Source organism: Brienomyrus brachyistius, chromosome 20 (genome assembly GCF_023856365.1).
Source record: "Brienomyrus brachyistius isolate T26 chromosome 20, BBRACH_0.4, whole genome shotgun sequence".
Lineage (NCBI taxonomy): Eukaryota > Metazoa > Chordata > Actinopteri > Osteoglossiformes > Mormyridae > Brienomyrus > Brienomyrus brachyistius.
In genome coordinates, this window is record NC_064552.1 from 3,735,888 (window position 1) to 3,763,169 (window position 27,282).

A 27,282-nucleotide genomic window follows, 5' to 3' on the forward strand; every position below is an offset into this window, starting at 1 on the left:
ACAAACAGCCTCTTCCGTGCCACTTTATCACTGTACCTTCCTCCTACAGCTGTAATCTCCTGTTGCTCCTCTGAACATTTATGAATCAGGGCATTGTGGTCTGCTTGGGTCAGGGGGGGGTCAAAGACACCAAGGATGCCGATGATGACGATGCTGGTGAATATGATGATGCTTAGGAAATCAGTGAAGACCACAATGCCCATGGTGACAGTGATGAAGAGGAGAAAATGGTTATAATGAGCACAGCAGCGATGATGTTGGTGATAAAGATAATCGTAATGAAACTGGTAATTATGATGATAATTATTATCAGAATCAAAATGATGATGATTTATAATAATAGCGATGATGAGGAGGGTGCTGATAATGACAATGACAATAAAGAAGATGATGATTAGGATTCTCGTGACAATTGGGATGCTCAGAATATGGCAGTGTGTGATGACTGACGTGATGACTGACGTAGTGGCTGACGTGATGACTGAGGTGATAACTGACGTGGTGACTGACATAGTGGCTGACGTGATGACTGACATGATGACTGACGATAAGGCCGTTTCTCCTTCAGGTTCTGAAGACACTCGCCTCAACACCGAGTGCAACAGTGACCCTGTGTGTCCACCCAAGTGCCGGTGTGAAGCCGGCGTGGTCGACTGCTCTAACCTGCGGCTCACCAAAATCCCAGAGCACATTCCCACCTCCACCACTGAGCTGTGAGGCCCTCACCGACCCCCGTCTGTCCTGCACCCCCCTCCTACACACACACACACACACTCATCCTTCCCATCACAAACCACTCAGAAAAACAGGAGCACAGCGATCTTCAGCTGGCCGTGCTTATGGAACGACAGCATGGGGATTTGTGGTCAGGACACATTAGTGTTTGTCCAACCGAGCGAACACGATCCCCAGATGTGAGGTTTAGTCTCCTGGACGTTATTTGTGTAGCCTGGGCTAATAATTGGAGACTTTTTTTTTTTATGATCCTTCAGAAGTTTCTAAAGGGTGTGCAAAAGCTTGCGTTGAGTGAGCAGAGGAGAAAAAAACCCCAATAAAAAGTCTTTCTGCACTCTTCGGGCTGTTGGGTCAGGCTGCACACAGTTGCTTATTCACATATGGGACACGTTGCCATGAGAGATGGCAGCGGAAAGTGATGCATCAGCAGAAAAATGGGCCTTGGGCGACGCGACCGACGGGGCGTGTTGACGGTTCTGTTGCTGTCCTGCTTCGCTCTGCACCTCCATTGATCTTGTGTTTGTTTCTTCTGCATAAGGCGTCTCAACAACAATGAGATCTCAGTGCTGGAGGCCACCGGCGTCTTCAAGTCTCTCTCCCAACTCAAGAAAATGTAAGTTTTAAGGGCTCAACGTCAAGGCTTTCTGTTGGGCGACTGGACCACTGGCAGACATCACCATTTATTCTTGTTTTTGGTATGAACTAACCCTCTCCCTCATGAAAACCCGGCCTTTACAGCAACCTTAGCAACAATAAGATCTCGGAGATCGAGGATGGAGCCTTCGAGGGCACGGGCTCCGTGGTCGAGCTGCACCTGACCGCCAATCAGATGGATTCGGTGCGTGGTGGCATGTTCCGTGGCCTGGATGGCCTGCGCATGCTGTAAGTCCCACCCGTTTCCCTGTCTGCCATGTGACTCAGTTTGCCTGTGTCTCGCACTTCAAACCGCAGAGTCCTTATTTGCAATACGAAAGCCGACTTCTGCAGTTGCTAGCATAATAAGTTATTACTACAGGGAAATTTTCAGAGGCTTGGTATGTGTATGCCATGAGTTCATGCTTGTGAGAGTTTTACTTACACAAAAATGTTCTGAGGGCAGAAGGAAAAATGACAGAGAGAGAACCTATCAGATTGTAGAAGAGATGGAACCAAGGTATCTGATTGGTTGATCCCGCCTTCCTCTTGTTGCTTGGATCCACCGCTTCTACAATATGATTGTAATGATATGATTATCTCACAGAACATTTTTGTCTAAGTAAAACTCCCGTGAGCTGAGTGCATGTCCTGGCTGTATAGTCTGCCTACAGGCCGTACCACCGTGTATGGCTTCAAATCACTGCTCTTCAAAAGAGGCTCTATATTGAGTCCAGCTAAAAGCCAGAAGCGGGATCCTTGCTGTTAAACTGCAGCCATAGAAGGAAAAGTCAGCAGCACTTAACTGCATTTAGTCAGCAAAGGCAAGGGTGGCATGAGCCAAGTATACAGAATCCTGAGGGGTTTAGAAAGCATCAGCCCTGATGACAATTACACTGTTAGGGCCGCGTCAACACCAGGCTGCACCAATCAAGTGGCTGAGGAACAGATTACATACAGGAATGGAGAACGCTGGGTGCCAAGGGCCAGGGTGGTCCGCCGGCACTCGGGGAGGGTTCCCTGTATTGTGTCGCTCCCAAACGAGATGTTAGAGGAGGTGATTGTGAACAGCGTGTCACTGTCTGCATTGTAGAATGCTCCGGAACAACCGCATCAGCTGCATCCACAATGACAGCTTCACGGGCCTGCACAACGTCCGCCTGCTGTCTCTCTATGACAACCAGCTGACTACCATCTCGCCGGGGGCCTTCGACACGCTTCAGAGCCTCTCCACGCTGTACGGGAGCCTGACCGCCGTCGCCGTTCCTACGCATCACATCTGTACCCCTGGCTGTCTCTGCGGAGACGACAGCGCTGGGCCCCAACTTGCAGTCTCACAGTCCACACTCCACTCCCCCCCCCCCTCTCTCCCCCACCTCTCTCCTGTCTTGCTCTTTCTCTCCTTTCTCCGTTTTCTGAAGAAATCCATACTTTGGCGACTCAGTCTGCAGCCAAGCCCAGAACAGTCTGTCGCGTTCCAGGCTCCTTCCATTCTTTTCCCAGAATCCTGTTACACCCCCACCCCACCCCACCCCACGTTTCTGAATTGCACGCGGGAATTTCCGCGCTGCCGTTTTCCCTCCCTTCTTGGGCACCTATATACCCGCCAAAACCATCTGTTGTGTCTTCAAAGTCAACAAGAACAAAAACATCAGTCTAAACGAGAAAGTTTGGTCGCAGTCACGGCGGGCTGCACCTCACGCCACCCGCTTCAGATGCAGTCTATTTGTACATGGAGGCCTTCCCAACACAGCCCAACACAGCCCAACACAGGCCCTGAACACAGGCCCTGAACACAGGCCCTGAACACAGGCAGACAAGTTCCTGAGCATTCAGTGTCATTTGATACATGACATCAGTGTGACATGTTTGGAAGTTATTTGGTCATGTGAGCTCCTTCTCTGCCCCCCCCAAACAGAAACCTGTTGGCCAACGCCTTCAACTGCGACTGCCGACTGGCCTGGCTGGGCGACTGGCTGCGCAGTCGCAAAATCGTAACCGGGAACCCCCGGTGCCAGCGGCCTGCGTTCCTCAAGGAGATTCCGCTGCAGGACGTGGCGCTGCCTGACTTCCGCTGTGAAGAGGGTGAGTGTCGCCCAGGGGCGTGGGACGGGGGGGTGGGTTTCTGTGTCACGCTCACAAACACGACGTGGCCTCCCCAGGTCAGGAGGAGGCCGGCTGCGTGCCCCGCCCCCAGTGCCCCAGCGAGTGCACCTGCTTGGACACCGTGGTGCGTTGCAGCAATAAGCACCTGCAGAGTCTGCCCAGGGGAGTCCCTCGCAACATCACTGAGCTGTGAGTGTGCACCCTGGGGGGTGGAGCTGGCATGGCCGTGGGAGGGGACTAACTTTGCGACATCACTCCTTCTGGGCCAATCATGTTGCATGATGAAGAACAGAGACCAAATGACCGTGGCTTGAAAACTAGATGCCAGCTGGACCCAGGATCCATCGCACTATGCACATGTAGAGACTGATGTATGGTGGTTAAGAGGACTCCCAGTTTGTACTTTGGTTTCCCCACTGTGTTTCTGGGCACTGGTTTAGCTGAATGTTGTGTCTGGATGGCGAGAGGAGAGCTGCACAGAGACCTTCACTCCCTGCCCACAGGTATCTGGATGGAAACCAGCTGACCATGATGCCGAAGGAGCTGTCTGCCTTCAAGCACCTGCAGCTCGTGTGAGTCCGAGGCTCCTGATTCACTACACACACCGACACACACCGACACCGACACACACAGACACACACAGAGACACACACAGAGACACACACAGAGACACACACAGACACACACCGACACACACCGACACACAAACATGCGTGCATACCCACACAGAAACACATGCTTATAATCGTAGCCACACACAAACGTACGCACATGCATAAACCACCAGAACACATTATTTATGCCAAAAAAAAGAGCAAATTTAGCTGTTTTTCAGATTTCAGTCTCTTTGTGGGAATATCTGACAGCGCAGCAAGCATGTGACCACCATCCCTCCTTGTTTTTCAGAGACCTGAGCAACAACAGAATCAGCTCACTGTCCAACTCCTCATTCGCCAATATGAGTCAGCTGACCACGCTGTAAGCCTGCCCATTATGCCATGTGGCTTGTCTCCCGCCGCGTCTGCCAGCCTGCGGTGTCACTGCTCAGTGTAAACGCAGATACAGCTCCTGGGAGCCAGCAGAGCGCAAGCCAAGAACGTTTTCTCAGCCATTAGCAGCTAACTGTTTTGACTTCACCTAGAAAAGGTTGTCGGTTCAGATCCCCCGAGGGGTAATTCTGTTGTACCTTTGTGCTGGTTAACCACACGCTTCTTTGTGTCGGCAGGATCCTGAGTTACAATGCCCTGCGCTGCATCCCGCCCCTCGCTTTCAGCGGACTGCGCTCCCTGAGACTGCTGTAAGAATCCCCTCTTTTCAGTATTTTTCTGGTGGGATGGGGGGGGGGTGTTGTGTTTGTGGGGGCCCTTATGCTCTCTCGGGGGCACACAACCGCTCGTGATCCCACACCCTGACTAGCAGCTTTTGGCCAGAACAGCCGCCCACATGAGTGGATAGAACGTGACAACCTGTGAGTCTGGAGCTGACTGGTATAAAGCATTCAGTCTGAAAGCAGGACCCCGCCCCCTACCACGCTCAACTCCCCCCACCCCCCCCCGTTGGCAAAGTGACGGAGGCCAGCCATCTGGCAGGGGGCTAAATCAGATTGGGGGCTATCCTCAGTTTCGGGGTTCTCTGTCACTCCAGGAGTGCTTCTCTCTCTCTGTTTGTATTTTGGGCGCCCAGTGCACATTAGCCATGGTTAGCAAGGGCAATGAGATCCATCCGTCCCACAGTCAGGCTCTGTCGCCATAGCTGAGCACCATCCTCCTGCCCCCCCAGTCCCCCCCAGTCCAGATGAGCTATGCCTGTGGCCCCCATAAAAAAAGCAGCCCCACCCCCTGCTGCTGGGGAGGGACAGTCCAGGGACAGGCCCCTTTACTGGCCCGGCTTTCAGACTCTGGGGGCCCCAGGGTTCAAAGTCAGTGGCCTTGGCGCGCCGAGAGGGACGTGGGGCAGAGGCCGCATCTAGGTGCGAAATCGTTAATGAGACGAGGCCTTCGCCGCTTTGATGGGGGCGGGGTTGCACTGGATGTGGTTTCCATTTTGATTTTCATAAGCTGCTAATTGGCCTTTAGGGGAGTAGAAACTCAAAACTGTGTGTTAACGGGGTTCGGGGGGGGGGGGACACTGGGATCTGGGACAGTAAGCTCTCCTTTCAGTGTGGCCCCACAGTCATTCCGGGCGCGGGGGGTTAAAGCATCATTTCCTCCTGGCTCTGTGATTTAAACCCGAGCCGGAATTCTCCGGCGCTGAGACGAAGCCATGGGGAGTGGAGGGGGCTGATAAACCCAGGCTGCCGTGCAGTCTGACCTTGACTGGGGTCTGTCACGTCCTTCAAAGCATGCGTGTCAAATGGGAGTGGGGGGGGGGGCTTTTACAGCTTCAGAGCGGAATGTCGTTTATACTGAGATACTGTGGTTCGAATCTCTGCTCCCTAATTACAACCACAAACACATACTCAACAACAGCAACAGTAATAATAATGTTGTTTAGTTTCCGAGCTGCCAAACGGCATGAAGCCCATTTCGAAAGTGGCCTCATTGCTTGTGCTGGATGAAGTCCGTCTGTTGTTCATAAGCACTGCAGTCCCCCAGCTGGGCCTCAAACCCAGAACCACCAGGAGAGGCTGGATCCCGCATTGCAATGGGACAGACCGGAGCCTCCCCCCTGGTGTGAGAGACGGCCGTCTCACAGACCCCCTCCCTTGGTGTCTGACCCCGCTGTGCCTCTTTCCCAGGTCCCTGCATGGGAATGACATCTCGGAGCTGCCAGATGGGATCTTCAGCGATGTGGCAGCTCTCTCTCACCTGTAAGTGCCGCTTTTCCTGTTTCCTGTCCCAATGATTCCCGGGGATGTACTTCCTGGCTGGAAAACCACAGCTGGGCATCTGTGTGTGTCATCGTCTGTCTGTCTGTCTGTGTGCGTGCGTGCGTGCATGTGTGTGTGTGTGTGTGTGTGTGTGTGTGTGTGTGTGCGTGCGTGTGTGCGTGCGTGCGTGCGTGCGTGCGTGCGTGCATGCGTGCATGTGTGTGTGTGTGTGTGTGTGTGCGTCTGGTCATGTGGGAACCAAATGTGATAAAAACCTGTTATTGTGACCTTCTGGAGACAATTTTATAAAAGTCTGTAACTGCAATTAAAAACCTAAAATAGCCAAAGGTCTTATGGTTAAGGTTAGGGTTATCACAGTTAGGGCCATCACAGTTAGGGCCATCACAGTTAGGGCCATCACAGTTAGGGCCATCACAGTTAGGGTTAGGGTTATCACAGTTAGGGCTATCACAGTTAGGGCTATCACAGTTAGGGCTATCACAGTTAGGGCTATCATAGTTAGGGTTAGGGTTATCACAGTTAGGGTTATCACAGTTAGGGTTAGGGTTATCACAGTTAGGGTTAGGGTTATCACAGTTAGGGCCATCACAGTTAGGGTTAGGGTTATGTAGAGTCGCCACAATGATAGGAATCTAGGAGCTGAACTCTGTGTGTGTGATGCGTGTATCGTATTTCTGGTTGTGTATCTCTGTGTGTGTATTTCTAGGTGCGTGTATGTCTGGTTGTGTGTGTGTGTGTGTCTGTGGAACTCTTGGTGTGTTTATCTCTGGTTGTGTGTGTGTGTGTCTGTGTGCGTGTGTGTGTCTGTGTGTGTGTGTGTGTGTGTGTGTGTGTGTGTGCGTGTGTCTGTGTGTGTGTGCGTGCGTGTGTGTGCGCCCAGCAGACGCCTCACCCTGACAGATATTCTGCTCCCTTCATTCTCAGATACACGCCGTTGAATTGATTGAGGAGACAAGGTCGTGTTTTACAAGTGATGGAGCTGAATTGATTTGGAGGGATTCAGCAGTCAGATTGGGGGGGGGGGGTGTGCAGCCGGTCACTGCGTTATCGGGGCGCAGTGCTGCGCGTGCTGGCCTCAATTCTACTCCACTAACCTGACCTATTTGTTCCGGTTAGCGGTGTGTGGGTCAGACATACAGCCTGTCATCACCCAAATACCGCACTCTCCTGGCGGAGAGAAAAGCAGGGCTAGTCTTTATTAACTCCCTCAAAAAAGTGAACAATGTATAAACGATTAAGCTAATTAGGTAATTAGGAGAGGAGCGTGCATAAACAGGCCCTCCAGGTAGCAGGTTTATACACGGGGAAGAGCAGCTGTTTCTCTTCATCTGCATCATAGACACGCAGACAAATTTACATGCTCCGGAATGTTCTGGGACTTTATCTCGCTTTCTGTCTGTAGCAGGGCGGGCGAATGCAAATGGATCTTTAAGGCAGTTATCAGATGCAGTCTGTACGCAGATAGTCTGTACGCAGATGCAGTCTGTACGCAGATGCAGTCTGTACGCAGATGGTCTGTACGCAGATGCGGTCTGTACGCAGATGCAGTGAATCATAAAACATCCACATTTCTACTGTATCAGTGCAAGAATTTATTAAATTTACTCTCATCACATGACTTGATTTAATTGATCTATCACTGACTGATTGATCTCTAGCTACTGGGAGAACATGTCTTCTAAATTATTGTAAACATGCATTTGTGATGCTTAATTCAAATTTAAACCACATGGTTCAGTTAAACAGGTGCGCCGCATGGGCTCCCTGCCCTTTGCCCTGTGCCACTGAGGACAGGCTTCCGGCCTAAATAAGCAGTGGAAAGATGGATTAATGATTAAGTTAAACTCTTTTGCCTGTAGACTGGTAGCGTCATTGTACTTCATCGGAAGTTCTAGGGGGCCCCCTGCTGGCAATCTGGAGAATTACAGGAAAACTCCTCAATCAAGCCGTATTGTGAAAATAATTGCGACTGTTTTACATCACAAAGGCGACTTGCAATGGCTTTAAATGACATGAATTTATGTAATTATGCAACAAGCTTGAATTTCTGATCACCCGTGTTATTTTCGCGTGAATGTAGCCTGCGCCTGAATAGACCAATGACGCCTGTCTGCTTGTGTTTGCCAATATCCATTGTTGGTGCAGTGAAACCGATGCGATTTTGCTACATCTGTCATAACTGGATAAAAGCACCAGCGCAGTGAATAAACTGTGAATACGAACAGTATAAACTCACGGGGGCGTCCAAAGCGTGCAAACCTGGGATTTCAGCAGCCCTGCACAAGACCCCGCATTCTACCTGTATCTCTGTGCAGCGTCTGAGCCCCCATCATGAACCTTGCCCCCCCCCCCCATCACAGGGCCATCGGGGCAAATCCCCTGCACTGCGACTGCCGCCTGCGCTGGCTCTCCGACTGGGTGAAGACCGGCTACAAAGAACCAGGCATTGCCCGCTGCGTTGGGCCCCAAGGCATGGAGGGGAAGCTGCTGCTGACCACGCCGGCCCAGAAGTTCGAGTGCCGCGGTGAGCGAGGGGTGGGTTCAGAGGAAGAGAGAGACAGAGCGAAGGGAGGGTAGAGGGAGAGAGAGAGGGAGGGAGGAATGAAGAGGGAGGAGGAAAAGAGAGAGAGTGAGCGAGGGGTGGAGGGGGGCAGGAGAAAGAGAGAGAAAGACAGGTAGAGGGGGAGAGAGGGGAGGGAGAGGAGAGAGAGAGGGAGGGGAAGAGACAGACAGACGAAGAGATGGAGAGGGAGGGGGGAAGAGAGGGAGGTAGAGAGGGGGGAGACAGAAAGGGAGGTAGAGAAACAGTTCATCTCAGATCAAAAAAAAAAACTTTTATACAGTTGTCAGACTTTGGCTGCGCTGTATGTGATGTCAATATGAACCTTGTTGAATCAAAATTCAGCTGAATTTGAGAAAAACGGAAAAAGTGTGAGACGGAGAGATGGTGAGAGAGAGAGAGAGAGAGAGAGAGATACAGAAGGAAGAGGAGCCACAGAGACCGCGGCTAATTTAGTCTGTTCTTACACCCGCACACTGCGCCTTGCAGACAGTCGCGAATTTAAGCTGCTAACATTTAGGTCACTGAGACCTTGCTGCGATGGTGTGCGGGGGGGGGGGGGGGGGGGGCGATAATTACGTAAACGAGGTAACGATGCAGTAACGATGGAGATGGCAATCTCACCGCTCTGTGCCAGGTGCCTCCAATCGGATCCAGCAGGCGCTTTTTTAAGCGCTAGCGACGACAGGACCGCGATGCTGGCAGTGGTGTGTGGGGCAGCGGGGGCCCCGCCCACATACATCCAGTGCCTCCCGTGTCTCATTCTAGCCACATGCACAGTTGCACAGGGTCGCGACCTCCGACAGGAAACGCCCCCAGTGCTGCGTTTCTTCCCTGATAGGAGGACAGGGTTACTTCAGCTGTTTTTATCCATCGATACAGGAAACGGATGTTTTGTGCCACTGCTTCTGCGACATGTTTGTACCCATAACAAATGAAGTTTACTATTATATTAATATACATTTTAGTGTTCAGCTATTTTACGTTATTACGAACCGTGCAGGTGATGATGGTAATTATCAGAGAGAAGGGAACTGTTGTGATTGGACGGGCCTCTCACTGTCCTCACTCCGGTCCCGTTGCAGGTGAAGTGGACCCCGCAGTGCTGGCCAAATGCAACCCGTGCCTGTCGAACCCGTGCCGGAACCAAGCCGGCTGCCTGAGCGACCTGGTGGACGGTTATAAGTGCACCTGCGCGCCAGGATTCAAAGTGGGTGCCAGTCCGACACGCCGCCCCCTAGGGGGGAGTTAGCTCTCTTTTAGCTTAGCAGCTTCGCGTCTGGCATACGGCACCTTCTTAACCAGCCGCTACCCTCTGTCCAATCAGGGCAGGGACTGTGAGACAGTAGCCAATGCCTGCGCCAGCAACCCCTGTGCCAACGGGGGCACCTGCCGGGCTGGTGCGAGGGAGGGCGGGGCCTTCAGGTAAGCAGATGTGAATCACAGCACGGGGGGGGGGGGGGGAAGGGCATAGAGGCATTGACACAGATACATTCATAGGGGTCTCGGTGTGTAACTGACATCTAACCAGCACCCCTCACTGGCCCCCACCCCAGCTGCTCCTGCCCACAGGGGTTCGAGGGCCCCACCTGCGAGGTCAATGTAGATGACTGCGAGGACCATGACTGTGAGAACGGCGCCACCTGCGTGGACGGAGTCAACAACTACACCTGTCTGTGCGGCCCCCTGTACACAGGTATGAGGGCAGGCCGACTAAACCAAAGCACACAGCCCTGCCTGTGGTTCCGCTTGTTCAGGTTTTTTGTAGGAGGTTATGCGTATAAAGAGAGCAAAGCAGCAACATGACAAATACAAAAAGCTGATTTACTAAATTATTACTTTATTAACTTTTAAAACGCTTTATTTAATGCCATACACTCACAGACAGGCGCACGCACACACACGCACACACACGCTTGCCCTGATGCCGTGTCTGATGAGCTGTACCTGTTGCTATCTCAGCTGTCTGATGTGAAGTGAATCTGACATGTGATTCTTCCCCACCCCCCGCCCCCCACCCCCCGCCCCCACCCCCAGGTGAGATGTGTGAGGAGCTGGAGGACCCGTGTGCCCCCGGCCGCAGCCCCTGTCAGCACCAGTCCACCTGCCTCATCACGGCGACCGGCCCCAGGTAAGACACTGCTGGGCGAGGCAGCCGTCCCAAACACACACACACACACACACACAAATGCCAGTTTGTAATTATATCTTTGTGGGGAATCTCCATTCATTTCCATGTGCAAAACCCTAATCCCAACATGACGACCTTAACCCCATCCAGCCCTCACCTTAACAAGTAACCAAACCAAATGCAAGACCTTTGGCTATTATAGTCACTGATTTTTTATACAACTGAGTTTCCCCTTGTGGGGACCGAAAAAATTGTCGCCACAACGTCAAAATAACAGATTTTTATACATTGTGAAGACATTTGCTCCCTACAATGTAATACATACCTGAACCACCCATACTGGTACATGCACACGCTCTCACGCACACTATCGACCGGCATGATTAATTCACATACCCTCACACTTGCTCTTTCCAGGAGTAGCAGTTCAGAGTCCAACGCCCCGTTGCTCTGTACCGGGATCGACATCAGTGGACGCCCACATTTTTGTTGATTCACGGAGGCCCTCTTCCTCCTTGACTGTGTGTGTGTGTGTCTGCAGGTGTGTGTGCTCCCCAGGCTATGTGGGTGATGACTGCAGCGTGAACCATGACGACTGCGCCGAGCATCGCTGCCAAAATGGGGCACAGTGTGTGGACGAGATCAATGGCTACTCCTGCCTGTGCACAGAGGGGTACAGGTGAGAGGCAGACAGACAGACAAATTCATTTAATCCGTGAACTACAGAGGGACCTTCTCACAGTCAGCGTTTTCCTGCCTGGCACCTTCAACATCCGCAAGTTTCCATAGTGCATGTATTTTCTGAGGGGCGACACTGTCCTCACCCTCCCCACCCTGTCCACCCTCCCCCAGTGGTCAGCTGTGTGAGCTCCCTGCCACGCCGCTGTCCCTCTGCGAGCTGGCAGACTGCCAGAATGGCGCCCCCTGCCTGGAGCGGGCGGGTCGTGCGCTCTGCCAGTGCCTGCCCGGATTCGGTGGTCCCCGCTGCGAAAAGCTGGTCAGCGTGAACTTCGTGGACAGGGACTCCTACGTGCTGCTGAGTGACCTGAAGAACTGGCCACAAGCCAACATCACACTCCAGGTGGGGACATCTCACGACACACAGACGTTTGTTGGGTCAAAACCCAACAAACACGAAACATCCCAACCTACATAGGCACATACATAGACACCCCCCCCAGAGACAGACGCCCAAACCTGCTTAGCTTCAGAGGGATGACCTACTCTGCACTGCAGGTGATTCGGCTGCTGACATAGGGAGGGAGACTCAGACTCAGACTCTGTGCAGCACAGAAAAGCTGCTTCCTCTCTTCCCTTCTGGCTATTTTTCCAAGTCAACAGCGACTTGGAAATTTAAATCGCTAATTACTGTTATACCTGCAACGAGCTTGTTAACGTTAATCGTTTCTCACATGTGCTTACTGCGCCGCAGAGTCCTTCTGGGTAAAAAGCTGCTAGGGACTGAGTGCAGAGAAAGAACAGAAATAAATAAATGCAAACGAACTGAATGTGTCCGCGAACTAAAATGCAGACAGACCAGCCGAAGGGCACATGCAGTCCACACCGAACACAGCGAGAGCGAGTTTCAGAACCACACTCACCGGTTTCTAATTATATCTATGGACAAAAAGCATAATCCCAACAGTAACACCCTAACCTCTACCCAGCCGTAACCAAAAGTAACCAAACAAAATACAAGACATCTGGCATTTTTAGTTTCTTGATTGCAGTCATAGATTTTGATAAAATTGAGTTCTGAAAAAATGCCCCCACAACATATAATTCGTTACTGGTCATTGCACAAGGTCAAGTACATAGAAATTTGTCTCTCTCCTGACTCCGCCTTCATAGTTTAAGCATCACAGTGCAGAGTCGGCCAACGTGCAGCACCCCTGGAGTTGGGGGTTAAGGGCCTCACTCAAGGGCCCCACGGTCATGTGACTGATCTGTTAGGGTTGGGGCTTGAACCGAGGACCTTCCAATCACATGCACAGAGCCTGCTTAGCCACTCACTGCCCCCACACATCACATAACCCACATACTCAGCACGCCCCCCCCCCATGTGAGACAGGTATCCACAGCTGAAGACAACGGAATCCTGCTTTACAACGGAGACAATGACCACATAGCCGTGGAGCTGCACCAAGGTCACGTGAAGGTCAGCTACGACCCGGGGAGCCAACCCGGTCACGCCATCTACAGGTCAGCAACCCGAGGGCACCGCAGCACTGGGCAGAACCCGGCCGGCCCAATCCAGCCTTCTGTCAACGGTGTTTCTCCATCGCTCCTTCCTCCCCCAGCACCGAGACCATCAACGACGGCCAGTTCCACACGGTGGAGTTGGTGACCTTCGACCAGATGGTGAACCTGTCCATCGACGGCGGTCTCCCCACCACCATGGACAGTCTGGGGGCAGTCCGCTCCCTCAACAGAGATGCCCCGCTATATGTAGGGGGTAGGTCAGCCGCCCGTACACACCTCCATTCATGCATTTGCATGAGGGGTCCAGCCAATCAGCAAAGCCAGCCCCCTGGATTTGACCTGTCAGGAAGTTACTTGAACTGGCCATGTTCTGATTGGCAGTTCAGTCCTTCATCCTTAACCACCAAGTTTTCCCGTCCTTTCACTTCCCTTGGGTTTTCATCTAGTCGGTAATAGTGACCAGCAATCCAATAATCCAGCAGCGCTGGGCCAGTTCTGCGTTAAACGGCAGATCTGCTCCTGGGAAACCCGCCCCGCTTCTGAGCGAGCGACAGGCCCCCGGCGTGGTTTCATTAGAATGAAAAGCAGGCCGAGCTCGGTAGCGGGGCGCAGTGACGTTTTGGCGTAACGCTGCAGGGGAGCGTCCACCTTCTGCAGGAACGAGGGCATCGCGGCATCCCGCTCTCGCCATTATCATACAGGCCCCGGGTGCTGTCAGGATCAATTCCTGATGCGTTACTCCATGACAAGTCCTCCATGACACAAGACAGGTCACTGTCAAAACAAATGTAGGAAACGCCACATTAAGGAACTAGGCCCATCCATGTAAAGAATTAAGCTCTGCTGATTCTGCGCCCTCTATGGAGGACAGTAGCGACACCCCCACATCCTTCAGCGACCTTCTGAACCCCGCTTGTCACAGAGTGCCATCGTTACTGGTGGAACCTACCAGAAACACCCCAAGCCGCATGGCAGTACGTGGCTTTTCTATTCCTGTGCACTATTAATAGATTCAAGATTCAAGAGTATTTACTGTCATACACACAGCAGTCAGTCAGTCACACTGTGCAATGAAAATCGTACTCTACACGTCCGTCCGGCCCCCGCCGAACACAAATTAAACACAAACGAACGTTCTTACAGTGCAACAGTAATTGCAAATAAACACTCAGACACAGTGCAACGTAAACATGATGCAAATATTGTGATGCATAAACTTGTTGCTGGTATCTGAGATTCCCCTCCCCTTCCTACATGTGCGCCCCTGCTCACACGGCTCTCTGGCGCCCCCTACAGGCATGCCCATGGACGGGCATTCGGCTGCCTTCCGCCTCTGGCAGCTGCAGAACGGCTCTAGCTTCCAGGGCTGCATCCGCAGCCTCTACATCAACAACGAGTTGCAGGACTTCACCAAGACGGAGATGAAGCCGGGCGTGGTTCCCGGCTGTGAGCCCTGCCGCAAGCTGTACTGCCTGCACGGCATCTGCCAGCCCGATGGTGCCGCCGGGCCCGTGTGCCACTGCCGACCCGGCTGGAGCGGGCCTCACTGCGACACGCCCGCCATCAACCCCTGCCAGGGAAGCAAGTGAGTGGGGGGCCCGAGCACAGGAGTGCTGCTTAGAATGGTGAAATAACTTTTGGCATAGTGGGGGGAGGGGCTTCTATAAATAATATACCCTGAACCTTTCTGTGCCTACTGTCTCGGGGAGGGGGGGGGCAACAACTGGGGCACAGGAGGGTTGGTGGGTCCTAGGATAGGAACCAAGTGGAGGGGTTGATGTGCTTTTGTCCCGAGGCCAGGCCATAACACCAGGCAGGGTAACTGTCATGGCCACACGCCTGTGATGTACAGGTTAATGGTTCACATCCCAGAAGGAGCACTGATCTGCCGAAGTATCCAGAAATAAGTAAATAGCAACAACAGTGCCTTCTAAAGTGCTTAAGCCGGCTGACCCCCCACAGGTGTGTCCACGGGACGTGCATCCCCATGGATGAGCAAACCTATCGCTGCGAGTGCCAGGAGGGCTACCGCGGTGCCCTGTGCAACCAGCAGGGGGAGCTCTTCAACCCCTGCCGGGACCTGCGGTGTGCGCACGGCCGATGCCAGATCTCAGACGCCGGGCAGGCGTACTGCCACTGCGAGGCGGGCTACAACGGCGAGCTGTGCGACACAGGTGAGGTGACACCCGATACCAGAAGCTTATCAGGTTAAATCCCAGTTGAGGCTGCTGTTGACAAGCTATAGCGAGGCTTTGGTCTGCTGTGGGTGATCCCATGTCTCCCTCACCAGTGTCGGAGTGCCGCGGAGAGCCCGTGAGGGACTTTCACCAGGTGCAGCGCGGCTACGCCATCTGCCAGACCACGCGCTCCCTCTCCTGGGTGGAATGCCGGGGCGGGTGTCGCGCTGGCGCCTGTTGTGCCCCCCGCAGGCTGAAGCGCAGGAGATACGCCTTCGAGTGCAGCGATGGCAGCTCCTTCACTGAGGAGGTGGAGAAGCCAGTCGAGTGTGGCTGCGTGGGGTGCATGTAGCGCCCCCTACAGGGGGGCAGAGTGACGAAGGAAGCGAGCCAGCAAGAGCGAGAGTATAACAAAATATATATGGAAAAATATATATGTATTATGGACTACAGTGGTTGTAATATAGGACATTTCTTCCCTTCTAAGGGCGTATGACTTAAAAACAAAAATAGAAACACTCATCAACATTGTCCGAAAGGGTCAAAGTTCGGAAAGCCTTCAAATCCATCAGCCACTCCGTTAAGTGTCTCGTGGTCGCCACCTAGAGGCCTGGTGGGGAGTTGACTATGGTGATCCCCACAAACATGCACCGCTTTCCTCCCATGCTGGTCCCCTCCAGGCATGGCGATGGAGTTTGGCATCTCGGTGATGCTCCGTGTTGAGGGAAACGGTTCCCTGGACCACCTCCTCCTCTCGACCGGGCCTGCGACTAAGCTGAAGCTTTCTTCCCTCCTTTTTCTTACTTGAGCCAAACCCACATGCTGTCGAAAATCTTACCCACACGGCACGGCTGGCTGACCCCATTCCTGCATATCCCACCAGAACCAGGATCACAGTCTTACACAACATAGCAGTCCAACGCAGTCCGTCTCCACAGTGTAATATAGACCATATTCTTCGGCGAGCGTCATTCAAAAATCATTGAAATAATGGCAAAAGAGCACAGTGTCCTCTTAGACCTGCATGTTCAGGGTCTGGTGGCTGCCTACCATTAATAAATAGTAACACAACATAAAAAATTACTTTGCTAGGCACCCAACATGCACAGAAGATGGAAAGGAAAAAAAAATAAATCAGGTCAGGCAGGCTTCATGTACATAAACGTTTTCGACCGTTACTCCCAAAAACGAGGGAGTGTCCAGGACTGTCCGTGTGCAGAGGGACACACTGCCACCTGCTGGCCAAAACCCAGCCACCGCAAATCCCAAGAAGGCAGGTGAACCAAGAAGTGGAAATAGGAGAGATATAAGCTCCTCCCCTTTCTGCTGGCAGTATTAATTGTGCAAAGTATTGCATGAAGATTAAAACAAACAAAAAAATTGTAGAGTTTCTCTTTTCTATTACTTACACAATGGTAAGGTGCAGATTTTTTGGTTTTAGTTTTTTTTTAAATAATTTGTGGCATTGTTTGATTCTAAGTTTATATTTTATTTTCCTGTGTAACTCTTTAGCCCTCTATTCAAACAGAAATGCCTAACAGATTCTAATATATATATGTCTATTTCATTTCGTATAGTATTTTTATATGTTAATGAGTAAATCTGGGTTTTCCGGAAGCCTCGGAAATCGCAGCGCGGCATCTGAACAGTTTTCCTCGCTCATGATTTTCCTTTTTCCTGCACATGTTCAAAGGAGCCAGTTTGCAAGATGCCAAAAAGCCAGACGGCTTAATATCAGGTGAGGTGGTCTTACGGTGGTCTGACCTGTTTGTGAAAACCTATGGGGGAGGAGCTTCAAGCTTTTCTTCCCTACGTTAAAAAAAAAAAAAAAAGATACGACAAAGATTTGCCTCTTTTCAGTAATAAAAATGTGGAGGATTATGCTGAGTGAAGTGAGACATCCACACCAAGTCCGGCCCAAATTGCAACTTGAAATCGTTAAACTCTGTACGTTATTGTCTGAAGAATACAGAACAGACCAGAAAGCTACGATATTCACTAACATATAACATGCCGATTTTAAATCATTAAATAATATCTATGAGCTTATAAATACACACAAGCTACATTTCTGCCGTTTCCACGTGGGTGGTTCGGCAAAGTATCGCACACAACCAACGGGAAGCAAAATCACTGCCTGGCTATTTTCCACACCCAGTTTTGGCCAGTGGTCGCTGTGGACAGCTGGCGATAGACTAGCTGGCATCGTAAAGCAGGACCGCGGTCACGCTGGAAGCCCTGAAGAGGGGCCCTGCCTCGACAGGCACTAGAGGCCAGTCTGAGGCTGCTGAAAGGAGCGGATTCATTGCCGTTATGAGTTGATGGTATTTTAGCGTTGAAACATTCGAGTTGGCAAAAGTTTGGTGTTGCGGCCCAACACTGACTGACAGTGGGGGATCACGGGTAGGAGGTGGAGTGATTGACTGGGCCAGGCCAGGTGGTTGTAAGTTCTTAGCCGGGCTGCCAGTGACCAGGCACCGGCACAGAGCAAGCTGCTAAGCTGGGACAGTGCGAGGAAGCATCCAGCCGCAGCGATAATGGCGTAGCACGTCATTCCGGCACAAAAGCCCGGATAACGGGAAGTCAGATCCACTCAGCACATCATTCTCAGCACGCCTGGGATTTCTGTTTCTGATACACAAATGACTCCTTCCTGGTAGAAATATGTTGCGCCACTCGTCTGTTAACTGCATTAATGCGTTAAATGTAGCTAAATGTATTATATGTTAAAATGTTTATAGTGAGAGTCGGGGACTGGACACAAGCATTTGTTTTTTGATATTTGAGAGTGCCCCCATCTCCCAGTCTCCCCCCAGTCCATTGGCATCTGAACCCACCACAAAGCTCTTACTGGAAAGCTCTGTGAAACACCCCCCCCCCCCTCCATTTAAGCACACCTACAAGTGACTCACAAACCCAGTTCAACATCCCAAGCCTAGAAGCCCCTGCCCCCCCCCGCCCCACTGGTCTTTTGCTGATGTTTTACGCTTAATGGATATCATAAATCTTGTGAGGTTTCGGGGGGGGGGGGGGGGGGGGGTGGTCTTTTTGTATCAGTAACTGCCGTCATGCTGAATGTATGTAGAACCACCGGAGACCGTTTCCCGCGTCCCTCAACCTTCCTTCTTCCTCGATAAAATTAAATGTGTGTGATTCTCCTCGGAGCATCGAGTCTGATGATTTCACCATCGCCCTGTTCACTGCCACCCCAATGACACCGACCAGTGACCCCACTAAACTCCAGCTCTGCCTACAGGACGTCACTTTTAAAGGCACAACTGGAATAGATACACACACAGGAATCTCGTTTTGAGACTGAGATGCCTGGGGGACGCCCCCAAGTGGGCACAGATGAGAATGCACGTCCGCGAGCTGCCATTAGGCCACCGGGGCTGAGTTTGCCAAATGCAGGCACAGCACCATCAGGGTGCCGCTCTCAAAACATATACAACAAAAATGACAGTTATTTATATAACCGAATAACCAGTACTAACGTGGTTGAGCGCCTGCGATCCATGTGTTACATCACATTTACAGTCTGTTTCATTACTCCGTTAGTCAAACACGCAACACATTAACACAGAAACAAAACAGATGGACATTTTTAAGCAATATTTTAATAAGTTGCAATTAAGATAGGCACAGTGCGGGGAAAAGGAGACAACCTGTGGATGTAATTCAGAGCGGACTCGCTACAAGACACAGGAATGGGGGGGGGGGGGGGGGGTGGGGGGGCAACCAAACAACACTCCCAAAGTTCCAGAAAGCCAGTGCTGCAAGGCATACAAACATAGATATAGACCTACTAGAGTAGCACTCTGTTCTCACCGACATTCTTTTCCTTGGTCAGATTTACAAATATAACCTCGTATCATATGGGACCTTTTTCTGTCTGCTTGATTGATAACAACAATCGGATCAAGGTAGAGAAGCAGATTCATCCAGGCCACACTGTACAAGCTGAGCCAAAGCGACACAACCAAATGCAGGAGGCAAAATGAAACACAGGCATTCACATTTTTCTTTAAAACATCTTTCCAATGGTGTCACATCTATATAGAAGTACTATATATATATCTATACATAGTAACTACACATCTATGGCTTTTCAGTTCCAAAGCATGCGGCAAGCACACCAGGCAACACGACATCAGCAAATGGGTGCTTTTAGCCGAGCGGGTGTGCACATTAAAGAAAGAAGAAGAAAAAAACACATTAAATTAAAAAACCCACAGCCAAACACAAGCACCACATAAAACATAAAACACACGCTTCTCCTTCTCACCCCACTTTCTGTTGCATAAAACCGGTCTAAAAACTAGGCTGCCTCATTCCACTCCACACAATTAAAACCTAAAAGTCAAGCGACTATTGAAGAATTTAAATCAGCTCACAATGGGACAGAAAATAAAAGATATCAAATAAATCAAAGAGCCGCGCAGATGTGCGATGTGCCGTGTCCTGCGGAGTGAAATGAGAGGGGAGAACGGCAAGATGAGGTGGCCGCGTGAGCAGGCAGCCCGGGCCTCCCAGGAGAGCATCCAAAACCCAGAGTTCACAGCATTTAATGAAACTGTGATTTATAGACTGAACCCATAATATATAATGCATCCTCCCCCTTTGGCCTCTTTCCTTTCTCGTCTAAAGCACTGGGGTATAGCTCCCTTCCCCCCTCCTCTGACAGGACTCGAGATTCTAAAAGAGAAACAAGGGAATCAGCCCTTTATATTAGTGAAAGACTCAATCAAAACTCAATGCTTAACGGTTCTGGAACAAGAATTCTATTTAAGAATTTTGAAATGGCTGAAATTCTAGAAGCCTTCCAGAAATGCTACATCTTGGTGATCGTTCTACAAAAGCACAGGTCCCATAAACGCAGTGTTAATACATAATCACGTTTGATTATGTTCCCAGCTGACTCATAATGCAATTCTATAGTAATAGCTTATACATCTTCATAGGAAATTTGAAAGTGAAAATATATGTGAAAAACATTATTTCAAAGTAAAAATGGACCAGGCTGATTAATTACTGTTGGTGTTTTTTGCATGTGAGGATATCGAATGCAGATCAGAAAATGCTGGAGTCACACACACGGCTTAGATGGAACAATAAATATGTAAATAAGTAACGGGTGAGAGGCCCAACGCCTTATGCATTTTAAATGGGACCCTTCTCATCCATTCTGAGGCCATCCTGATGCGTCCCGCCCATACGGAGACAAGACAACCTGAGAGCAAGCTTTCATTTCCATTCCTCATACTACAAAGACAGGAAAACATTTTAGATGCATATTATACAAATATATTTCATTATATATATACATACATATATATATATACATATACACACATATATATGCATATACATATATACACACACACACACACATTTATATATATATTTTTTTTAATATATATTTTTTAATTACTCTCATTTACAGAAAAATTAGGAATCACGCGACTAAACCTCACAAACATCAGGATATCTTTGGACACTCAGATCTTCTGTCTTCTGAGATGGGTTAATAAACGTTGTGGGCAGGTCTACAAGAACAATGAGGGGTCACCACCATTTCTGACCAACACAAGTCTTAGGAATATCTACTATACTATCTGGGCTATATATTACCTTTCCCATACTGGGTTAAAGTTCAAGAGAAACATGTAAACATCTACAGATATGTCTACTGACCTCTGTATGAACCCTCCCCACCCTCCCCATTAAGTTTTGTATATTAACAAATGGTTCCAGTACGACAGTCTCACAGACCAGAATTTTACGGGACACTGAATCTCTTCCTCTCTCCTCGAGATGCCTAGATCTCTCTTGTGCACACGCACGCACACACACAGATGCACGAGAACACACGCGCGTGCACAGACACAGACACACATACACACACATACACAAACACAGACAAAGAAGAATCGAACTTTTTTTTTTTTATCAAGGGACAAGAACAGGCCCTACAGCACTCCACTGAAGAGCAAGCGCTTGACATTGTCTGCAAGCTTCAAAACGAAGGGCAAAAAGAAACGCTTGACAATTAGTCATCTTCAAATTATTAACTTTGAATTCCCTGGTTACCAAATTACATTGTCGGAAGACTAAGTAAATTACAAAAGCACTAGTAAGGACCTCAAACGGCATCCACTGTTAACTGGAGGGTTTGCACACTCTACACAGCCGATTAACAAACACACAGTTAAGAATTTTCTATTTTTTTTCCCCCGTCTGGCTTAACACCTACATGAGGAACAAAATAATAAATATGCAAGGAAAAGAAAGGCCAGCCAGGGGTGATCTTAAGCAAGACGATGACCTTAATGCCAAGCTAAATTATTTTGAAATAAAAAAAAAATAACAATAAATAAACCAAAAGAAACAAAGGATTCTGTCACATGGTCATTCCATAAAACGCTGCTCTGACCTGCAAATACGGCACACTGGAAACTGCTATGCACATTATTATATTATAAAATACCTCGAGTCCCTTACATAATCGTGGTTGAATAATAATCAGCCCCCCTCCCCCCAGTTTTCCGACAAATTCCAGAAAATTCGAAGAAAAAAAGCTAACCTGAATATTCTGAAGGTACAAAATTTAAAAATGTTACTTCAATCATGTTTAAATAAAACTCCAACATGCCACAATATCAGAAAGAGGCCACTCCCCCAAAGGACACTCTGCATGGACACCATTTTCTAGGTCCATCTACAACAAATGTGTGCAACAAATCAAAAAAAAAAAATTCTGCCAGCATCTTCATCAACACACAATATCATCCGAACTACATCGTTAAGGCACCAGATACAGTCGACTCAACACGGCCTCTGCTGATCTCCAAGAAGTGTGCAATAAAGGAACATACATTTTTTACATTAACAGCAAAATTCGCTGAGAAACATTCACCAACAGCTCAACATTAGCAAGCATTCCAAAATCACAAGTTTTAAAATAAAAAAATTCCCTGTAATCTATTGCTACTATCCTACTGTTTTACAGCTTTAAAAGATTAAGCAAACTGTGAAAACAGCAAAAGGAAAAAAAAAAACACACAAACACAATCTGTATCTATTTCTTTGTAAGAATACGACGCTTCCCGATAGTTCAACTATTTTCTTACAAAACAATCCATGCCTTTGTTGACCATCTCCTGTTGGTCACAGAAGGAGTCCATTTTCTGCCGTTGGGCAGGTTTCTGTTTTTGACAGAGATTTTCTGGTCATTTTGACTGGAAAGGGAGGAGGTTCTACATTTGAGGTACGTTTTCGGTCAGGTTTCGCAGGTGCCGTCTGTTTTGGCATAGCCTCCATCTTCCGTTGTGACCTAGTCAGCACTTGGGCCTTGGAGGGAGATGGTGCAACACCCACTTTCGTTTGTTTGACGCACCCAATCTCTTTGATGCTCCTGTCAACTTGTTTCTTCAGTTCTTTTGGATCTCGAGAGCTCATCTTCATTGGATTAATTTTTTGCACCCCACAGACATTTGCCTTTTTGCTTGCAGCCATTTGATCTTCAGCTCTACTTTTGGATTTTACAGACGAAGGCGGCTTTGCAACCGATCGTGATGATGGAGCGGTCCTGGCTGGCATCTTGACATCTTTGCCATCTATCAACAATCTGTCACTTCTGCTTTTAGCCTGTTTTCCATGACCGACATCCCTAGCAAGCTGCTTTTTACTAGAAGGGGTCACTGGTGTCTTCACTTTCTTGTCTTCGTTCTTCTTTAATTTACCGTCTTGTGAAGTCTTTTTTAATGCCTGGGGATGAGGTTTTATTTTGGCCTGTGGGGAGAGTACCGTTTTCACAGAGGTGTTTTTGCAAGGCTGGAGTTTCTGTCGTTGTCCTTGCAGTTTCTCTCGGATGTTGGAATATTTCCTTAGAATCCGGGACCTAACAGGGAGATTAGCACTTGCTGCAGCCTGTGAGCGGGATGGTGGATGCTGGGGATTGGGTTTAGTGGAGATTCGTGTAGCAGTTGTCAATTCCGTCTTTACCGACTCCTTGCCAGAAAAGCCATTGTGCTCCCGGGTCTTAGCTATGAGCTGCTGGTTCTTGAGATTGCTTTTGACTGGGGAAGCAACAGGAAACTTCTTTAGATGCTTTTTCAAACGTTCAGCTTGTAAACTAGGGAAGAGAGCTCGGGAGTTACCTGCCAAACCGGAGGAACCGTAAAAACCAAGCTGAGTTTCAGATGGGAGGCGCGTATTGACCTTTTTAACAATGACAAGTGACCTTGTTTCAGTGGATTGTAAATACCAGTGGCAGACTGTAGCAAGGTCAAATGTCTTCATGAAGAGCATCTGTACTGGAGAGTATTTTTGCCCATCACAAAATTTCGGCTTCCGCGACCTTCGTTTGCTCTTCCATATATCTTTCAGTCGGTCTGCTTTGTTTCGTGGTCTTGAAATTGCCTGCCCATCTTTGTCTAATTGGATCCATCCCTTCTGCATCTTGTCGTACCTCGTATTTAACTTAGCGATTAGCTGCTGAGTCTCTTCTTCCCTCAGAGCTTCCAAAAACTTTGGAGAGTTTTCTGCAGTCGTTTTAATGCTCTGGATTCCAGAAGAATCTGAAACACTTTTCTGTGGTTGTAAGCCTTTTCCCACTGTTGCTTTGACAGAACAGCCAACATGTCTGCGTTCAGTTGTCTTGTCTGCAGAGATTTCCCCTGGTCTTCCAGGAGCCTTTGAAGACTGGGATCTAAGAACCACTTGACTGGATTGATTTAAGATACCAGAATTAACGGATTTAGCTATTCGTTTACTCTCTCTCCTCATGGGCACATCTTCCAGAGAAACCCCTTCAGAGGCTACATTATTGCCAAGGTCTGGAATTTCACTTTTCACTGAATCAGTCGCAACTACAATTTCTTCAGAGATATTGGTTTCCCTTTTTTGCAAGTTTGTACCATCAATCGTACTGATGGACTCATTGCCCCCATTCTTCCCAGGCTCCTCATGAGACACATATTTGTAGTTTTGTCTTGTTTGTACCCTATTGTCTTCCACCTTGCAATCATTGGATTTGGAGTCTGAAGATTGACTTTTATTTATAGGAACCAAAGCACTTTCCAGAACTGTCTTATCAATGGCAGTGGGCAAACAATCAGATGGTACTGTTCTTATATCACTGCTTTTCTGTGACTGTTCAGATGTAGTACTCTCAGGATCATTTTCTTGAAAACCTTTAATAGAACTAGAAGTTTTCTTGACGGTTCTTGGCGGTGTTACAGATTCACAATCTCTTAATTGGACTCTACTTCGTAAACATCGATCAGAATTTTTACTGCCATTCTCCTTTAAGCTTTGACTCTTTTCTGGGATGTTGCATACAATCGTTTCCTGAAATTTGGGCTCGCTCACATCATCTCTTAGAGCAGAGTCTATCTCTGAAGGGAGTTTCTCCACAGTATCCTCTTTTACACTTGTGACGTCCGTTTCAATATCTTGTTGCTCTTCAGCTGCTACGGGCTCTGTATCGTTTCCAAGGCATGTCGTCAACATGTTCAACTCCTCATTCTCCGACTGATGCAGAACTCTCTCTCGCACCTCACTGCATGAGCTAATTTCTTCTACATCAGCACAATCTTCTTCCAGTGTTACTCGAGATCTTCCATCTAAAGCTGTAACTGGCCCGATAAGGAAGGGATCTTCCTCTGGTGCTACAGCTGATATGGACTCACTGGCATCAGTGATGCTTGTGGGCACCGAATTGTCTTGTGCTGGCATGGTCACGCTCAGTGGCTGATCAGAAAGGAGGATGACAGTTTCCTTTTTGTGCTTTTCAGAGCCGTCATCCTTGCTTTGACTGTCTGGGACAAAATCCAGTACAAGATTCTCTTCTGGTACTACCTCTGACTCCTGAGAACAGACATACTTCTCACCTTCAGGTTGAAGTGGTCCCGTTTCATTAGTTGTTACTCTGAGCTGTGAGTCATCCTCGTTAAGGCAGGAGAACATGCCTCTACTAGGTGAAACTTGTCCCATTGGATCGAGTTCCATACTAGGTTGAGATTCGTCTCCTTGCGGACAAGATGGCATCAGCCCTCTAAGTCTTGGCTGATCGGTCTGACTAGTTTCTACAGTTGGCTCTACTTCCGTTCCCTCTGTCACACCATCTCCGGTATGTTTGGTTTCAACTGCCTTCTCGATAGATGCTCCTTCACCAGCAGTCTCTCCACACCCACCGACAAATGGTACATCCACGGATGGGATGCCATCAGGCTTGGAAAGTGCCTGTTTGGGGGTTACAGTTTCAAGCTCTGCCACTAGAGTAGGACAATTGCCATTTCTCTGGATTTCTGAAGAAGACTTTCTAGCAAGTGTACGAACAGTTCTCAGTTCCAAAAAGTCTTCAACAAATTTATAGCCTCTAGTGCTCTTCCGAGCAGTGCGGCGTGGGGAGATGTGTTTCTTCGGTTCAAGCTCAATCTCCGTTATGGGTTTACTAATGTACACAATGTCATAATTGATATCAGGGTCATTGATCACCTGCCGAATGGAAGAGTCCTTGGTTTGAGCATGAGGTCCTCTACAACTTTTTCTAGCTGTTCTGGGAGATGCCGGCAAAATGGTCTTTGAGGTCCTTTTGACTAGATTAGGGTTTGTGAGCAAATCTTTGGCATCTCCTTGGGAACTGCTTTCCATAGGGCAGTCAAAAGCATCACATGCTGTGTGGAGTGGTTCTGTGCTCTGGTCTGAAGAGGCTTTAGAATTGCACTGATGATCCTCCAAAGTATGACTGGAGTTTGAAAGCTCGACCAAAGAGTTCTTCACATCATTAAGCACATTAGAGCCAGGATCTCCTTTTGCCTGCTCATTAAGTTGTATGCCTTCTTGATCCATAAAATCTATGGGAGACAAGTGTTTTAAAGGCTCAGAGATGTGTGAGTCTACCTGCTGAGGAGTTGGACTGGAGCAAGCGTGAGGAGCTGAGATATCAGGCACCAGCACAGCTTCAGCGGTGGAGAGGTCCACAACGTTTCTTGACTTAGACATGGGGCCAGAGTCCATCACTACGGTCTCCTGCAAGGCTAGAGCACCAGCAGGTGATTTCAGAGAACGTGGGGGGTTCAGGGCACCGACTTCAGTTTGCAGGAACTCCAAAGCATTAACAATCTGCCTCTGATGATGAGGACACAGTTTAGCCATGAACTGCTTCAGGGAGGACACAGACTGCAGATCCCTCGCTTTCTCTGGGCTCAAATTCCGGAAGTCACTGAAACACAAACACAGAAATGGAAACAAACTGAAGCTGAGTGTGAGAATTTGAGTACCAGGTGGAGAACTTGACATAAGTGACGCGTACCATTCCTCAAAGAAGCTCCCAAAGTTAGTTTTGACAGATAGACATTTAACATACGCCCCTAATAGGCAGACACATGACCGAATTACGGAAGGTGCCAACCTCAAACATAAAAGCCAAACTAAACTCGGGTCACCATGAAATCACACCCAAAACCAATGGCTTACAAAGTGGACAGCTGTGCAATAATTCTACCATGTTTACAAACATAGCTCCATGAAGATGTACTTACCTTTTAATACCTGCAAATAATGGACAATCCATTTCTAAGCATATTCATACAATGTTTCCATCTCTTAGGTCAAAAGTTAGGGCATATAAGGACTTTAGTAAGAATATCAGTGCTTATATCAGTGTAACTAAAGTTTTCTTAAAATAACTAAATAAATATCTTTAAGCACATTAGCTAAAGTTCTCTTGGCTCCAGGTTCTCTGTGTTAGTGAAGGCAGAGCAGATAACGACAGATCAAAACACCCAGTAGACAAACTAAATTTGGGAAATTTGGGACATCCAGGAAAATTGCCAACTAATTTAAACATGAAAACCTTGTTTCAAAAAATTATCTTTAAATTGTAGTCCTCATTCAAAAAAAT

The 27,282-nt window shown here is 48.8% G+C and overlaps 2 protein-coding genes across 7 annotated transcripts in view; one reads left to right on the forward strand and one right to left on the reverse strand.

Annotated features, from left to right (window-relative positions):
• The window catches only part of slit1b (slit homolog 1b (Drosophila)), an 81,760-nt gene extending 64,505 nt beyond the window's left edge, over nt 1-17,255 (forward strand). For both annotated transcript variants that reach the window (XM_048987868.1, XM_048987869.1), the window contains 22 exons: nt 569-713; nt 1,274-1,348; nt 1,474-1,617; nt 2,462-2,605; nt 3,287-3,453; nt 3,531-3,663; nt 3,978-4,046; nt 4,381-4,452; nt 4,700-4,771; nt 6,212-6,283; nt 8,665-8,828; nt 9,950-10,074; nt 10,192-10,289; nt 10,421-10,560; nt 10,902-10,995; nt 11,537-11,674; nt 11,848-12,076; nt 13,067-13,197; nt 13,296-13,450; nt 14,494-14,782; nt 15,160-15,371; nt 15,488-17,255. In XM_048987868.1, the coding sequence (XP_048843825.1) occupies nt 569-713; nt 1,274-1,348; nt 1,474-1,617; nt 2,462-2,605; nt 3,287-3,453; nt 3,531-3,663; nt 3,978-4,046; nt 4,381-4,452; nt 4,700-4,771; nt 6,212-6,283; nt 8,665-8,828; nt 9,950-10,074; nt 10,192-10,289; nt 10,421-10,560; nt 10,902-10,995; nt 11,537-11,674; nt 11,848-12,076; nt 13,067-13,197; nt 13,296-13,450; nt 14,494-14,782; nt 15,160-15,371; nt 15,488-15,726 (3,107 nt within the window). In that variant the 3' untranslated portion in view covers nt 15,727-17,255. The remainder of the gene's footprint in view (nt 1-568; nt 714-1,273; nt 1,349-1,473; nt 1,618-2,461; nt 2,606-3,286; nt 3,454-3,530; nt 3,664-3,977; nt 4,047-4,380; nt 4,453-4,699; nt 4,772-6,211; nt 6,284-8,664; nt 8,829-9,949; nt 10,075-10,191; nt 10,290-10,420; nt 10,561-10,901; nt 10,996-11,536; nt 11,675-11,847; nt 12,077-13,066; nt 13,198-13,295; nt 13,451-14,493; nt 14,783-15,159; nt 15,372-15,487) is intronic.
• Nucleotides 17,256-18,971: 1,716 nt separating this feature from the next.
• lcor (ligand dependent nuclear receptor corepressor) overlaps nt 18,972-27,282 on the reverse strand; it is a 52,344-nt gene continuing 44,033 nt past the window's right edge. For all 5 annotated transcript variants that reach the window (XM_048987864.1, XM_048987862.1, XM_048987861.1 and 2 more), the window contains one exon: nt 18,972-26,601. In XM_048987864.1, coding sequence (XP_048843821.1) covers nt 22,542-26,601 — 4,060 coding nt within the window. In that variant the 3' untranslated portion in view covers nt 18,972-22,541. The remainder of the gene's footprint in view (nt 26,602-27,282) is intronic.